Here is a 16,311-nt window from a genome sequence, read left to right on the forward strand (position 1 = left end):
CCAGGGAAGTCCCTGGACTTACTAATATTACAGAGGCATATTCCATGATAATATTTTAGTGAGAGATTGTAAGTGGTAAACGCCCTAAGTTTTTGTATGTCTGAAAAAATCTCTATTTTTCCCTCATTCTTGAGGGAGAGTTTAACTAATACACACTTCATGTTCAATTTCATTTTTTACCTCTGCATTTAGAATATACTACTCCATTCTCTTCTAACAGATTTTTTTTGAAGATGTAAAGAATTGCCCATCTAAAGATGGGTCCTGTCGGACACTCCAAAACATACAATCAGTCCAGCAGAAATCCATCAAAAGATAAAAATAGTATATCTGGGACACCAAGCATGAGCAGGACAAGAGGCTCTGCCCCTTCATCTCCAGTCCCACCTCCTACCAAAGTGATAGCTTCCAGCAAACCTTGGGGAAAGACTGACTCATGCTTATGTCAGATCCAGCTCTTCCAACAAAGCCACTGGGTACAAACAGACAGTACAGGTACATTCCCACACAAGGACACTCCTTCAAGACCACAATAGGTAACTATTTCAAAAAATTTCACAGAGACAGAGAAAGTTAAGCAAAATGAGAAGACAGAGAAATTTTTCAATTGAAAGAACAAGAGCAAACTCCTGAAAAAACAATTAATGAAACAGAAATGAATAATTTACCATATAAAGAGTTCAAAGCATGAGTAATAAGAATGCTAGCTGAATAAGGGAAAATAATAGATAAACACAATGAGAATTTTAACAAGGAACTAGAAAATATAAAAAAGAACCAGTCAGAACTGAATACAATAATGGAAATGAAAAACACATGAGAAGGAATTAACAGCAGACTGGATGATACAGAAGAACTCATAAGTGATCTGGAAGATAGAATAATGGAAATCAGCCATAAGAACAGCAAAAAGAAAAACAAATTTTTAAAAATAGTCTAAGGGACCTCTGGGACAACAACAGAGTACCAACATTCACATTATAGGGGGGCCCAAAAGAAGAAGCGATAAAGGGCTAAAAATGCATTTGATAAGATTATGGCTGAAAACTTCCTGAACCTGAAGAACAGATAGTGAGGTACAGGAAACACAGAGGGTCCCAAACAAGATGAACCCAAACAGACATCATCAAAGACACATCATAATTAAAATGACAAAAGTTAAAGATAAAGAGATAATTTGAAAGGCAGCAAGAGAAAAACAGAGTCATATACAAGGGAAGCCCAATAAGGCTATTTTTCTGCAGAAAATTTGCAGGCCAGAAGAGAGTGGCATGGTATATTTAAAGTGCTAAACATGGAAAACCTCCAACTTAGGAAAATCTACCCAGCAAGATAATCACTTAGAATTGAAGTAGAGATAAAGAACTTCTCAGATAAGGAAAAACTAAAAGAGTTCATCAATATTGAACCTACCCTAAAAGAAGTGTTAAAGGATCTACTCTAAGTGGAAAAGAAAAGGCTACAACAAGAAATATCTATAGGAAAGGAAAAATCCCACTAGCAAAGGCAAATATATAGTAAAGGCTGAGGATGAATCAGATAAATAAGCTAGTATTAAAATACAAAAAATGTAAAAATCAACTATAACTACAACAAACAATAAAGGGATAAACATGAAGGTTAAAATATATCAAGAACAAAAAATGTGAGAGAAGGGAGTAAAAATGGTAGATCTTTCAGAATGTGTTTGAACTAAAATGACTACTAGTTTAAAACAAGTAGACATATTTATAGTCAACGTATATGAACCCCATGGTAATCACAACAAATTAAAAACCTACAATAGATACACAAAAACAAGACAGAAAGGGACACAAGCATATCACTAAAGAAAATCATCAAACCACAAGAACCTAAAGAAAAGAACAGTAAAGAACTACAAAAACAACTAGAAAATAAGTAGCAAAAGGGCAATAAGTACATATACCTATCAATAATCACTTTAAATGTCAATGGACTAAATGCTCCAATCAAAAGACATAGGGTGGCTGATTGGATAAATTTTTTAAAAAGACCCATTTACACACTGCTTATAAGAGACTCACTTCAGAACTAAAGGCACACACAGACTAAAAGTGATATAATTGAGAACGATATTTCATGGAAATGACAAGAAGCAGGAGCAATACTCCTATCAGACAAAAAAGACTTTAAAACAAAGTCTATAACAAAAGATGAAGAAGGGCAATATATAATGATAAAGGGATCAATACAAGAAGAGAATATAACATTTGTTAACATATATGCACGTAATATAGGAGCACCTAAACATATAAGGCAAATACTAGCAGACATAAAGGGAGAAATTGACAGTAACACAATAATAGTGGGGGACTTTAACACCGCACTTACGTCAACAGACAGATCATCCAGACATAAAATCAATAAGGAAACATCAGTCTTAAATGACATGTTATAAAATAGATAGCTAGTGGGAAGCAGCCACATAGCACAGGGAGATCAGCTGGGTGCTTTGTAACCACCAAGAGGGATGGGATAGGGAGGATGGGAGGGAGACACAAGAGGGAGGAGATATGGGGATATATGTATATGTATAGCTGATTCACCTTGTTATAAAGCAGAAACAAACACAGCATTGTAAAGCAATTATACTCCAATAAAAATGTTTAAAAAAATGACATATTAGACCAACTGGACTTAATAGCTATCTACAGGACATTCCATCCAAAAACAGTAGAATACACATTCTTTTCAAATGCACATGGAATGTTCTCCAGGGTAGATCACATGGTAGGCCACAAAGCAATTCTCAACAAATTTAAGAGGATAGAAATTATAGCAAGCATTTTTTCTGACCACAGTGATATGAAACTAGAACTCAATTATAGAAAGAAAAATGGGAAAAACACAAACATGTAGAGACTAAACAACATGCTACTAAAAAACTATTTGGTCAATGAAAAAATGAAAAAGAAAATCAGAAAATACCTGAAGATAAATGAAAATAGAAACACAATTTTCCAAAATCTATCAGATACAGCAAAAGCAGTTCTAAGAGGGAGGTTTACAGTGATATAGGCCTAGCTCAGTGAGCAAGAAAAATCTCAAATAAACAACCTAACTTACTATCTAAAGGAATTAGAAAAAGAAGAACAAACAAAGGCCAAAGTCAGCAGAATGAAGGAAATAATAAAGTTCATAGAGGAAATAAAATAGAGACCAAAAAAAATTGAAAATATCAATGAAACCAAGAGATGGTTTTTTGAAAAGATAAACAAAATTGATAAAGTTTTAGCTAGGCTCATCAAGAAAAAAAGAGAGAGAATTCAAATAAACAAAATAAGAAGTGAAAGAGGAGAAATAACTGATATCAGAGATCCAAAAAGTCATGAGAATACTATGAACAGTTATACGCCAAAAAATTGGACAACCTAGAAGAAATGGATAAATTTCTATAAACATACAACCACCCAAGACTGAATCAGGAAGAAATAGACAATCTGAACGGACCAATCAATAGTAGTAAAACTGAACTTGTAATAAAATAAATATATAAATAAATAAATAACACAACTCTCAGCAAACTCCATGACCAGACAGCATCAGAGGGGAATTCTACCAAATATAAAAAGGAGAGCTAATACCTATCTTTCTCAAACTAGTCCAAAATATTGAAAAGGAGGCAACACTCCCATTTTCATTCTACAAGGCCACATTACCATTAATTATTATTAATTAATTACCATTACCCTGACACCAAAACCAAAGACACTACAAAAAAGAAAATTACAGGCCAACGTCTCTGATGAATATAGATGCAAAAATCCTTAACAAATATTAGCAAGCTGAATTCAACAATATACAAAAAGGATCATACACCATTGTCAGGTGGGATTTATTTCAGGGATGTAAGGATGGTTCAATATCTGCAAATCAATCAATGTGATACACCACATTAACAAAAGGAAGGATGAACAGGACCAGAGGACATAAGCAAGCTCAATGAAGAGGTTACTCAGACTCCCATGCCACTCACCAAGGTTGCACTATAACACCATTCTCAGCTCATACCAATGGTTATATAGGGCTTCTTGTATAAAATGCTAAAGGAAGAGGGAAAAGCCTGTGGTTTTATGGATAGGTTTATGGGTAGGCTGCCTAGATAAACAGGTTCTAGTTGGAAATGCAAAATAGCTGCATGACAATCATTCAACTGAATGACAGTGAAAAGCAAAATTTTCTCCATGAGTGAAGCTTTGAACTGTGCACCTAATGATCTACTTTGTGTGGCGCTCTATAAATTCCTTAAGGCTGAAAGCTGTATGTCTTCTTTGAATTCTCCTCTATTATCCACTGTTATCAGTCAAAATGCTTAGTTTTAAGATAACATAAAACACAGTCAACCTACTTATGCATTAAAAAAAGGCAGGTGAGATTTTATGATAAGGATACAGGAATATTTTATAGAACTCCAGGAATGAAGACAGGCCTAAGGAAAATTCTATAAACATAAATTGGAACTGCATTTGGATTCTTAATCTCATCTCTGTTCCTCTCTGAGTGATTTCCTCTCTCTCTCTTTCTTTCCTTTTCTCCATACACTGACACACTGACATTTTCTGCTTCTCTACTAGAAATGGTATGTGAAAAATGGCAAATCTATTATCTCTCAAAGTTATATATGTGTGTGTGTGTGTGTGTGTGTGTGTGTGTGTCATGGTCCACCATCTGAGAGACTGAATTTTTAAAATTTGGTGTAAATATAGATTCCCATGAATAATAAAAACAAAAAACCTCTAACTGGCCCAGCTGGAATCAAGTGCCTATTCTGCATCTAATCAAATTGTGTAAAGTACAAAGTCAAGAGTCGTGTTATTAAAAATGGTTGCTAGAAGCTCAGCATTGATTCTAAAGGAGAATTAGGTCATTGTTAGTTGAACAATGGACATACTCTATCATTCTCATTTTCCCAGTTCTCCTGACTAGAAACCTTAGTCAGCTTTGGTTTATCCTTCTCTTTTATTTACTATATAGTTCTTTCACCATGAACTATTCCATTCTTCTTTCAAAATTACTCTTTTATCTATTCCATCTCCATTCCTACTTCATCATTTTCCAAAATGACAGTCCAAAAAAAGGATATTTATTGTAAAATCTGCATTTTTTAACTACTAAAGATAAATTTTTTTTTCTCGTTATAGACTACTGGTGTTTCTGCATTACTGGCTTGTGTTTTGGACTGAATTGTGACCCTACCACCACCCAAACTCATACGTTGAAGTGCTAACCCGCGATATGATTATATTTAGAGACAGGGTCTTTAAAGAGGAGATTCAGGTTCAATAAAGTCATTAGGGTAGAGCTCTAATCCAACAGAACTGGTATTCTTATAAGAAGACAAAGAAACAGCAGGGATGTTTGCACACATAGGAAAGGCGTGTGAGGACACAGTGAGAAGGCTGTCTGCAAACCAAGGAGAGAGGCCTCAGGAGACACTAAACCTGTCAACACCTTCATCTTGGATTTCTAGCCTCCAGAGAAAGCAAATTTCTATTAAGCCATCCACTCCACGGTATTTTATTATGGCAGCCCTGACTAACCAGCGGTTTGCCTCTGTGTTCATTATTCAGTTTTCTTTCATTTTATTCTGGTAGGAGCTCACTAAACATTGACTATTTGCTTTTTACACAAATATTTTCCCCAATTTGTTTTCCCCTTCATCTTTTTGTTTTGTTTCACATACTGAAGTTGTTTCAGTGTAGTCAAATTTTTCAGACATTTTCTTACAGTTGCTGCATTTGAAATCATGCCTAGAAAGTTCTTCTCATTCCCAGAATTATATTTATATTCACCCATGTTCTCTTACTATTTTTTTTGTCTCATCTGAATTTTATTTTTAGTGCATGATGTAAGATCCAGATCAATTCTTTTTTCACATAGCCAACCAATTATCCCTGTACCACTTACTCATTTTCCCATTTATTTAAAACCTACTTTTATCATACCCTAAATATTTATATGCACTTAAAACTCCTATTGCTTCTTACTTATGACATTCATTCATTCAATAGTTCATTTTGGAGATTATATTTTTCCACATTTATCATTAAAGAAAAAGAATTTTCTACGAAATTCAAGAAACATTATTTCGGGTGACTCAAATTACTTAAAAAATTATGGTGGGAAAGTTTTTAAATTAAAAGACTAACATATAATTGTTTTTAGCTAATAATAAACATCAAAATAAATATATACAAAACTACTTCACCCAGTAATGAGCCAAATGAAGGTGGGGGGTACCATCTGATTTAATTGAATTATACTAATCAGAAATAAAAGAAAAATGATAGAGAAGAAACTACCTGAAGATTGTCAGTTGGCTTGTTCAGGCTCCTTTCAAGAGAATAGTTGTCCTTTTTTTTTTAAATTAGTTATCCAAAAAAAAATTTTTTTCCTCATGGTATAGGAGGGCTATTTTTGTACATCATTACTTATTGGTAAGAAGAAAACCTACTTAATGCAGGTCACTGGGTTAAGGATTCTGTTGTTGTGCCAAGCAAAGGGTATAGACAAGAACTAAGTAGTACAGGCCCTGCAATGTCCATGTTGTATGTGCTTTGCTACCGCTTGAGTTTTGCCTGTCCTTATTCAAGGCCAGAACCATTCCAGGAATTTTAGAGAAAATTCGACAGACTTGAAAAGCATGCCAAAGCTTTAGCTATTACTACTATCCATTATTTTCTGTTTTCCATATGGCAAACACTTTATAACCACATTGCAAATGTGAATGTATTATCAATACGGCTTTATAGACGATGAAAATGAGATTCGAGGAATCATAAACTTCCAAGATCAAACTGGTAAAGAGCATTTCATTCCAACACAAATCTCTGGCGATCCATGGTGCTGCGCGGTCCAAAAAGCTGTGCCCAAGTGAAATGGTAAAGTCAGACAAAAGGAAAGACAAACTTGTGACAATCGCAGACTGGCATCAGAGAAAGATAAAAGCGCCACGGGGCCTATCAGGAAGCTTCCAAGGTAGGCAAGGTACGTGGCCGGCCGAGGCCGACGGAGCGCGTGGAAATGGGAGCTCACTGAGAGGGAGGCCGCAGAGAAACCTCGCTACGGTTTTTGAAGGCCGGAAGTTAAACAAGTTAAAAACCAGAGCGACCCGCTCAGCCAACCACTTGTAAAGGAGACGCGTTAAGACGCTCCGCAAGGAGTAAGTACCTCGCGCCACGAGCTCCTAGATCTCCAAGCCCATCCCGGCATTCTTTGCGCCGCGCAGGCGCAAGCCCTGACGCGCTTGGGCCCCTGCGGCCGCCGTCGGCTCTGAGTTGCTATGGAAACCCAGCTGCCCTCACTATGTCTTTGCAACAGGCCCCTCAGTCCCGGGTATTCGTGGAACTGGTTCCCTGGGCCGACCGGGGCCGGGAGAACTATTTGCTCTCGGGCGGAGAGACGCTGCATGGCCTCCGCCGCCCTCTCTCCTCAGCGCAGGCCCAGACTGCCACCCGCGAGGTGCATGTAAGCGGCACTGCGGAGGTGTCTGCGACCCCCGACCGGGCGCAGGTGGTCGTGCAGATGAGCAGCACCAAGGAGGCAGCGGCCGAGGCCAAGAAGAGCGTTTGCCGCCGCCTGGACTACGTCACGCAGACCCTCCAGCAGCAGGGCGTGCAGGTGAGGGGTCCGCGGGCGACGAGCTTCTAGCCTGCCCAAGAAAACCCGGCGGCGGAGGTTGGGGGGTGGGGAGCGTCTGGGACACTTTTGTATCATCGGTGGCATTAGAAGGCGCGAGGACCTGGCAGAGTGGATCTCTGGCCCATCCTTCTTGATGAAAGTAATTATCAGCTGCAGAGACTTGTAAAATAAAAGAATTCAAATTGAATGGGGTTTTATTTGGCGATATTTGCTGCAATAATTTTGTTTTTAACGTTGAAATGACGAAGTGTTAAACTTGAAACATTAGATGTAAGTGCTTGCCTAAGTAGTGTGCTAGACACTAAATCATTGTGTTTTTTTTATTCTGCACCACGGAATTAGCAAGTGAAAAACAGGGCTTGCTCCCAAACTGGTAAAGCTTTTTTTTTTTTAACATCTTTATTGGAATATAATTGCTTTACAGTGGTGTGTTAGTTTCTGCTTTGTAACAAAGTGAATCAGTTATACATATAAATATATTCCCATATCTCTTCCCTCTTCCATCTCCCTCCCACCCTCCCTATCCCACCCCTCTAGGTGGTCACAAAGCACGGAGCTGATCCCCCTGTGCTATGCGGCTGCTTCCCACTAGCTATCTATTTTACATTTGGTAGTGTATATATGTCCGTGCCACTCTCTCACTTTGACACAGCTTACCCTTCCCCCTCCCCGTGTCCTCAAGTCCATTCTCTAGTAGGTCTGCATCTTTATTCCCATCTTGCCCCTAGGTTCTTCTGACCATTTTTTTTTAGATTCCATATATATGTGTTAGCATACAGTATTTGTTTTTCTCTTTCTGACTTACTTCACTCTGTATGACAGACTCTAGGTCCATCCACCTCACTACGAATAACTCAGTTTCGTTTCATTTTATGGCTGAGTAATATTCCATTGTATATATGTGCCACATCTTCTTTATCCATTCATCTGTCGACGGACACTTTGGTTGCTTCCATGTCCTGGCTATTGTAAACAGAGCTGCAGTGAACATTGTGGTACATGACTCTGTTTGAATTATGGTTTTCTCAGGGTATATGCCCAGTAGTGGGATTGCTGGGTCGTATGGTAGTTCTATTTTTAGTTTTTTAAGGAACCTCCATACTGTTCTCCATAGTGGCTGTATCAATTTACATTCCCACCAACAGTGCAAGAGGGTTCCCTTTTCTCCACACCCTCTCCAGCATTTATTGTTTGTAGATTTTTTTGATGATGGCCATTCTGACCGGTGTGAGATGATATCTCATTGTAGTTTTGATTTGCATTTCTCTAATGATTAATGATGTTGAGCATTCTTTCATGTGTTTGTTGGCAATCTGTATATCTTCTTTGGAGAATGTCTATTTAGGTCTTCTGCCCATTTTTGGATTGGGTTGTTTGTTTTTTTTGATATTGAGCTGCATGGGTTGCTTGTATGTTTTGGAGATTAATCCTTTGTCAGTTGCTTCATTTGCAAATATTTTCTCCCATTCTAAGGGTTGTCTTTTGGTCTTGTTTATGGTTTCCTTTGCTGTGCAAAAGCTTTTAAGTTTCATTAGGTCCCATTTGTTTATTTTTGTTTTTATTTCCATTTCTCTAGGAGGTGGGTCAAAAAGGATCTTGCTGTGATTTATGTCATAGAGTGTTCTGCCTATGTTTTCCTCTAAGAGTTTGATGGTGTCTGGCCTTACATTTAGGACTTTAATCCATTGTAAGTTTATTTTTCTGTATGGTGTTAGGGAGTGTTCTAATTTCATTCTTTTAAATGTAGCTGTCCAGTTTTCCTGGCACCACTTATTGAAGAGGCTGTCTTTCCTCCATTGTATATTTTTGCCTCCTTTATCAAAAATAAGGTGACCATATGTGCATGGGTTTATCTCTGGGCTTTCTATCCTGTTCCATTGATCTATATTTCTGTTTTTGTGCCAGTACCATACTGTCTTGATTACTGTAGCTTTGTAGTAGAGTCTGAAGTCAGGGAGCCTGATTCCTCCAGCTCCATTTTTCTTTCTCTAGATTGCTTTGGCTATTCGGGGTCTTTTGTGTTTCCATACAAATTGTGAAATTTTTTGTTCTAGTTCTGTGAAAAATGCCATTAGTAGTTTGATATGGATTGCATTGAATCTGTAGATTGCTTTGGGTAGTATAGTCATTTTCACAATGTTGATTCTTCCAATCCAAGAACATGGTATATCTCTCCATCTGTTTGTATCATCTTTAATTTCTTTCATCAGTGTCTTATAGTTTTCTGCATACAGGTCTTTTGTCTCCTTAAGTAGGTTTATTCCTAGGTATTTTATTCTTTTTGTTGCAGTGGTAAATGGGAGTGTTTCCTTAATTTCTCTTTCAGATTTTTCATCAGTAGTGTATAGGAATGCAAGAGATTTCTGTGCATTCATTTTGTATCCTGCCACTTTACCAGATTCATTGATTAGCTCTAGTAGTTTCCTGGTAGCATCTTTAGGATTCTCTATGTCATCTGCAAACAGTGACAAGTTTACTTCTTCTTTTCTGATTTGGATTCCTTTATTTCTTTTTCTTCTCTTATTGCTGTGGCTAGGACTACCAAAACTATGTTGAATAATAGTGGTGAGAGTGGACATCCTTGTCTTGTTCCTGATCTTAGAGGAAATGGTTTCAGTTTTTCACCATTGAGAACGATGTTGACTGTGGGTTTGTCATATATGGCCTTTATTATGTTGAGGTAAGTTCTCTCTATGCCTACTTTCTGGAGGGTTCTTATCATAAATGGGTGTTGAATTTTGTCAAAAGCTATTTCTGCATCTATTGAGATGATCATATGGTTTTTCTCCTTCAGTTTGTTAATATGGTTTATCACATTGATTGATTTGTGTATATTAAAGAATCCTTGCATTCCTAGGATAAACGCGAGGTGATCATGGTGTATGATCCTTTTAATGTGCTGTTGGATTCTGTTTGCTAGCATTTTGTTGAGGATTTTTGCATGTATGTTCATCAGTGATATTGGCCTGTAGTTTTCTTTCTTTGTGACATCTTTGTCTGGTTTTGGTATCAGCGTGATGGTGGCCTCATAGGGTGAGTTTGAGAGTGTTCCTCCCTCTGCTATATTTTGGAAGAGTTTGAGAAGGATAGGTGTTAGCTTTTCTCTAAATGTTTGATAGAATTTGCCGTGAAGCCATCTGGTCCTTTGCTTTTGTTTGTCAGAAGATTTTTAATCACAGTTTCAATTTCAGTGCTTGTGATTGGTCTGTTTATATTTTGTATTTCTTCCTGGTTCAGTCTCAGAAGATTGTGCTTTTCTACCAATTTGTCCATTTCTTCCAGGTTGTCCATTTTATTGGTATATAGAGTTGCTTGTAGTAATCTCTCATGATCCTTTGTATTTCTGCAGTGTCAGTTGTTACTTCTTTTTCATTTCTAATTCTGTTGATTTGAGTCTTCTCCCTTTTTTTCTTGATGAGTCTGGCTAATGGTTTATCAATTTTGTTTATCTTGTCAAAGAACCAGCTTTTAGTTTTATTGATCTTTGCTATCATTTCTTTTTCATTTATTTCTGATATGATCTTTATGATTTCTTTCCTTCTGCTAACTCTGGGGTTTTTTTGTTCTTCTTTCTCTAATTGCTGTAGATGTAAGGTTAGGTTGTTTATTTGAGATGTTTCTTGCTTCTTGAGGTAGGATTGTATTGCTATAAACTTCCCTCTTAGAACTGCTTTTGTTGCATCCCATAGGTTTTTGGTCATCGTGTTTTTATTGTCATTTGTTTCTAGGTATTTTTTGATTTCCTCAGTGATCTCTTGGTTATTTAGTAGTGTATTGTTTAGCCTCCGTGTGTTTGTATTTTTTACAGAATTTTTCCTGTAATTGATATCTAGTCTCATAGCATTGTGGTCAGAAAAGATAGTTGATACAATTTCAGTTTTCTTAAATTTACCAAGGCTTGATTTGTGACCCAAGATATGATCTATCCTGGAGAATGTTCCATGAGCACTTGAGAAAAAATTTTATTCTGTTGTTTTTGGATGGAATGTCCTATAAATAGCAATTAAGTCCATCTTGTTTAATGTATCATGTAAAGCTTGTGCTCCCTTATTTATTTTCATTTTGGATGATCTGTCCATTGGTGAAAGTGGGGTATTAAAGTCCCCTACTATGATTGTGTTACTGCCGATTTCCCCTTTTGTGGCTGTTAGCACTTGCCTTATGTATTGAGGTGCTCCTATGTTGGGTGCATAAATATTTACAATTGTTATATCTTCTTGGATTGATCCCCTTGATCATTATATAGTGTCCTTCTTTGTCTCTTGTAATAGTCTTTATTTTAAAGTCTATTTTGTCTGAGATGAGAATTGCTACTCCATCTTTCTCTTGATTTCCATTTGCATGGAATATCTTTTTCCATCCCCTCACTTTCTGTATGTGTCCCTAGGTCTGAAGTGGGTCTCTTGTAGACAGCATATGTACTGGTCTTGTTTTTGTATCCATTCAGCCAGTCTATGTCTTTTGGTTGGAGCATTTAATCCCTTTACATTTAAGGTAGTTATCGATATGTATGTTCCTATTACCATTTCTTAATTGTTTTGGGTTCGATTTTGTAGGTCTTTTCCTTCTCTTGTGTTTCCTGTCTAGAGAAGTTCCTTTAGCATTTGTTGTAAAGCTGGTTTGGTGGTGCTGAATTCCCTTAGCTTTTGCTTGTCTGTAAAGGTTTTAATTTCTCCACTGAATCTGAATGAGATCCTTGCTGGATAGAGTAATCTTGCTTTTAGGTTTTTCCCTTTCATCACTTTAAATATGTCCTGCTACTCCCTTCTGGCTTGCAGATTTTCTGCTGAAAGATCAGCTGTTAACCTTATGGGGATTCCCTTGTATGTTATTTGTTGTTTTTCCCTTGCTGCTTTTAATATTTTTTCTTTGTATTTAATTTTTGATAATTTGATTGATATGTGTCTTGGTGTGTTTCTCCTTGGATTTATCCTGTATGGGACTCTCTGTGCTTCCTGGACTTGATTGACTATTACCTTTCCCATATTAGGGAAGTTTTCAACTATGATCTCTTCAAATATTTTCTCAGTCCCTTTCTTTTTCTGTTCTTTTTCTGGGACCCCTGTAATTCCAATATTGGTGCGTTTAATGTTGTCCCAGAGGTCTCAAAGACTGTTCTCAATTCTTTTCATTGTTTTTTCTTTATTCTGCTCTGCAGTAGTTATTTTCACTATTTTATCTTCCAGGTCACTTATCTGTTCTTCTGCCTCTGTTATTCTGCTATTGATTCCTTGTAGGGAATTTTTAATTTCGTTTGTTGTGTTGTTCATCATTGTTTGTTTGCTCTTTAGTTCTTCTAGGTCCTTGTTAAATGTTTCTTGTATTCTCCATTCTGTTTACAAGATTTTGGATCATCTTTACTATCATTATTCTGAGTTCTTTTTCAGGTAGCTGCCTATTTCCTCTTCATTTGTTAGGTCTGGTGTGTTTTGACCCTGCTCCTTCATCTGCTGTGTGTTTCTCTGTCTTCTGATTTTACTCAACTTACTGTGTTTGGAGTCTCCTTTTCTCAGGCTGCAAGTTCGTAGTTCCCGTTGTTTTTGCTGTCTGCCCCCGGTGGCTAAGGTTGGTTCAGTGGGTTGTGTAGGCTTCCTGGTTGAGGGGACTGGTGCCTGTGTTCTGGTGGATGAGGCTGGATCTTGTCTTTCTGGTGGGCAGGACCACGTCCGGTGGTGTGTTTTGGGTTTTCTGTGACCTTATTATGATTTTAGGCAGCTTCTCTGCTAATGAGTGGGGTTGTGTTCCTGTCTTGCTAGTTGTTTGGCATAGGGTGTCCAGCACTGTAGCTTGCTGGTTGTTGAGTGGAGCTGGGTCCTAGCATTGAGATGGAGATTTCTGGGAGAGCTTTTGTCCTTTGATATTACGTGGAGCTGGGAGGTCTCTGGTGGACCAGTGTCCTGAACTCGGCTCTCCCACCTCAGAGACACAGGCCTGACTCCCCACTGGAGCACCAAGACCCTTTTGGGAAGTCTGAGGTCTTCTGCCAGCGTTCAGTAGGTGTTCTGTAGGAGCTGTTCCACATGTAGATGTATTTCTGATGTATTTGTGGGGAGGAAGGTGATCTCCACGTCTTACTCGTCCGCCATCCTGAAGGTCTTTCCCCTGGTAAAGCTTTGCATAAATTGATACTTTGGTATTTTTATGCAAACAGTAATGTGGGGCCTGGGAGGGGGTGCGGAATTGCACCCATTTTCGTTTTATAAAGACTCAAAAAATTTCTCCAAATTTTTTCGTTTTAGCTTAAAGAGAAAATTAAGCCAGTATATTGTAGATGCCACATATATGAAATACTTCTGCTTACCAGAGATGTCCGTGAGACACATAGCTAAATAAATCTTGCTTTAAGCTTACTTCTAAGAAAAGGAGAAAAAAATGAACCAGACTTATTTAATCAGCACAACAGCCCTGTTAGGCCGGTTTTAATATCCCCACTTTCCAGATTTAAGGAGGTTAAGTAATGCTCTGAACTTCAGCCAGGGCTGTATTTGAACTTCTGTGTTCCTGGAACCAAAATCTAGGTTTCTTCCAACTAGCCTAGGCTCCAGATAATTAGAATGAAAGAGAATGAGAAAGCACAGCATGGGTCACTGTCTCAGTTCGCTCATTTTAGAGAGTAGGGCTCTAAAGGCCAGAGCTGTGATTTATGCCCTCCCAACATTGAGTTCATAAAAGTGCTTTTGTTAGAAATGACACACCCTGAAAAAGCAAGTCTTTATTTTAGGGAGAAAATATATTTGTACTGTATTTATAAACATAGAGTTATTTAAAAAGACATTTTGAAAAGTTGTCTCTAAATGATTTTACAGTTTAGAAGAATTCTAATGCTAATTATAAATTATGTGAATAAAGTGAATTCATATATAGAAAAATATTTTCTCACAGAAACTTCTGCCAGTGCTACAGGCCTGTTTGAATAATATAACTAATTCTTAAGTTATTTACTTAAAATGTATACTGAGTTCACATGGCTGTAACTTCTAATATGTAAAACCAAATAAATGACTACATCCAATTTATAATTACATTTAAACTTAGTGTTCAAGACAAGACATACAAAGGTCATTAATCTCCCAGTTATCTCTGCTGATGGAGGAAAGCAGTCATGTAAATAATTTGTTCAGTAGATGTGCAAAAATTCATTTATATTACTTTTCAGGATGAATTATAATGTGTCTTCACAAAGTCTTTATTCATTTTAAACTTTAAAATCTGGGTTTATAAACATCACTCCCCTGTTAAAGGGCCCCTCATATTCCAAATTCTTTTGCTTAATAGATGGAGCCTAACTTTCTGTCATTTCCTGTCATCTCTCTCCCCTCGTTAACTAACTGACTCCCATTTTTTCCTTTAAAATCCAGCCCAAGTTCACCTCCTTAGCACTTTTTTCCTAACGTAACACTAGTCCCTGCCATACCACACTCCATTCCCCACCTTTAATAAAACGTATCACTCTATATTATAATTGTTGCTTTCCTTGTCTCTCCTCCAAATTCTAAAGCTCTCCAGAGCACAGACAATTTTTTCTCTTGTTTGCTTTGTATTGATGGATTATGTTTCATACACATCACATAATGTGTACTTAGAAAATGGTTTTTAAATGAATAAAAGAAAAAAATGAATGAAGCACTAAATGAATAAACTATTAGTTCAACAATCGTGTAGATCATATAGTTTTATGGTGATATATAGTTTCACATGTGAAGGCATAACCCTCATTTTTAGTGTTGTTTTCATGGAAAAATGTTTTAAAGTTCTAAGTAGTATTTACCATTCAACCATAAAACATTTATTAAGCATTCCCTATCACTTCATTTTTAAATAGCATTTAACACAACATGTAATTATTTTGTTTTCTGGTTTGTATGTTCCCCCATAAGCTGTAAGCTCCAATGTTTGCCTATTCACAATTGTATTTTTTGATAAATGTGTAATGGATGCCTCAGGCATGTTGCTAGACACCAGGAATAGAGAATGAGTAAAACTTAGCACTGTGCTGAAGGAGTCTCATTATAGGACTAGACTAATATGTAGCATTGTGATGAAAGTATGTACATGATACAGTACAGCAGAGTAAGAAAGGAAATACTGCTCATTTTACTTGAGAAATTCCAGAAAGATTTCATAGTGGAAGTGACACTTGTATCAAGTCTTAAACAATGGCTGAAGGGAAAGCATTTCAGTTCCACACTAGAATGCAGCAAGTGTATGTGTTCAGAGCACTATATGCAGTTCAGCATGGCTAGAACACAGGAGTGCCTGGAGAAAATGGAGGAGAATTAAGAGATCAGACTGAGGAAGAAAGCTGTAGGCAGAGCATGGAGGAAGGCCTTGTGTGCCATACTGAGGGGTTGGATATTATTGATAATAAAAAACTGCTTACTATTGCTAGACTTTTTACAAATGTTATCTCATTTGATATTCACTCCTGCTGTATGAGACTGGTATCTCAGTGGCTGTTTTACAGATGAGAACTCTCGGGACCAGAGTAATTATTAGCAGGTAGCTTGACCAAAATCACACAGGTAGGAAGTGGTAGAGTTTAGACTCCAGTCAAGAACTTTGACCTCAGAGCCCATGCTCTTTAACCACTATAGCATGTTGCTGCTTTATTGTCTTGGCAGCAGGTGATTGAGTTTCAGGTAGGGGATG

At 37.3% G+C, this 16,311-nt stretch overlaps 1 protein-coding gene and 1 long non-coding RNA gene across 2 annotated transcripts in view; one reads left to right on the plus strand and one right to left on the minus strand.

The window, feature by feature from the left end:
- LOC309634734 overlaps positions 1-7,256 on the minus strand; it is a 58,684-nt gene extending 51,428 nt beyond the window's left edge. The window contains exon 1 of the long non-coding RNA XR_014248386.1: positions 7,192-7,256. This is a non-coding gene — a long non-coding RNA (uncharacterized lncRNA). The remainder of the gene's footprint in view (positions 1-7,191) is intronic.
- Positions 7,227-16,311, plus strand: part of IRAK1BP1 (interleukin 1 receptor associated kinase 1 binding protein 1) — a 33,360-nt gene continuing 24,275 nt past the window's right edge. The window contains exon 1 of the mRNA XM_082405103.1: positions 7,227-7,641. Coding sequence (XP_082261229.1) covers positions 7,327-7,641 — 315 coding nt within the window. The 5' untranslated portion in view covers positions 7,227-7,326. The remainder of the gene's footprint in view (positions 7,642-16,311) is intronic.

The sequence above is a fragment of the Balaenoptera borealis genome, assembly GCF_965194805.1.
Source record: "Balaenoptera borealis genome assembly, chromosome: 9".
Classification (NCBI taxonomy): Eukaryota; Metazoa; Chordata; class Mammalia; order Artiodactyla; family Balaenopteridae; genus Balaenoptera; species Balaenoptera borealis.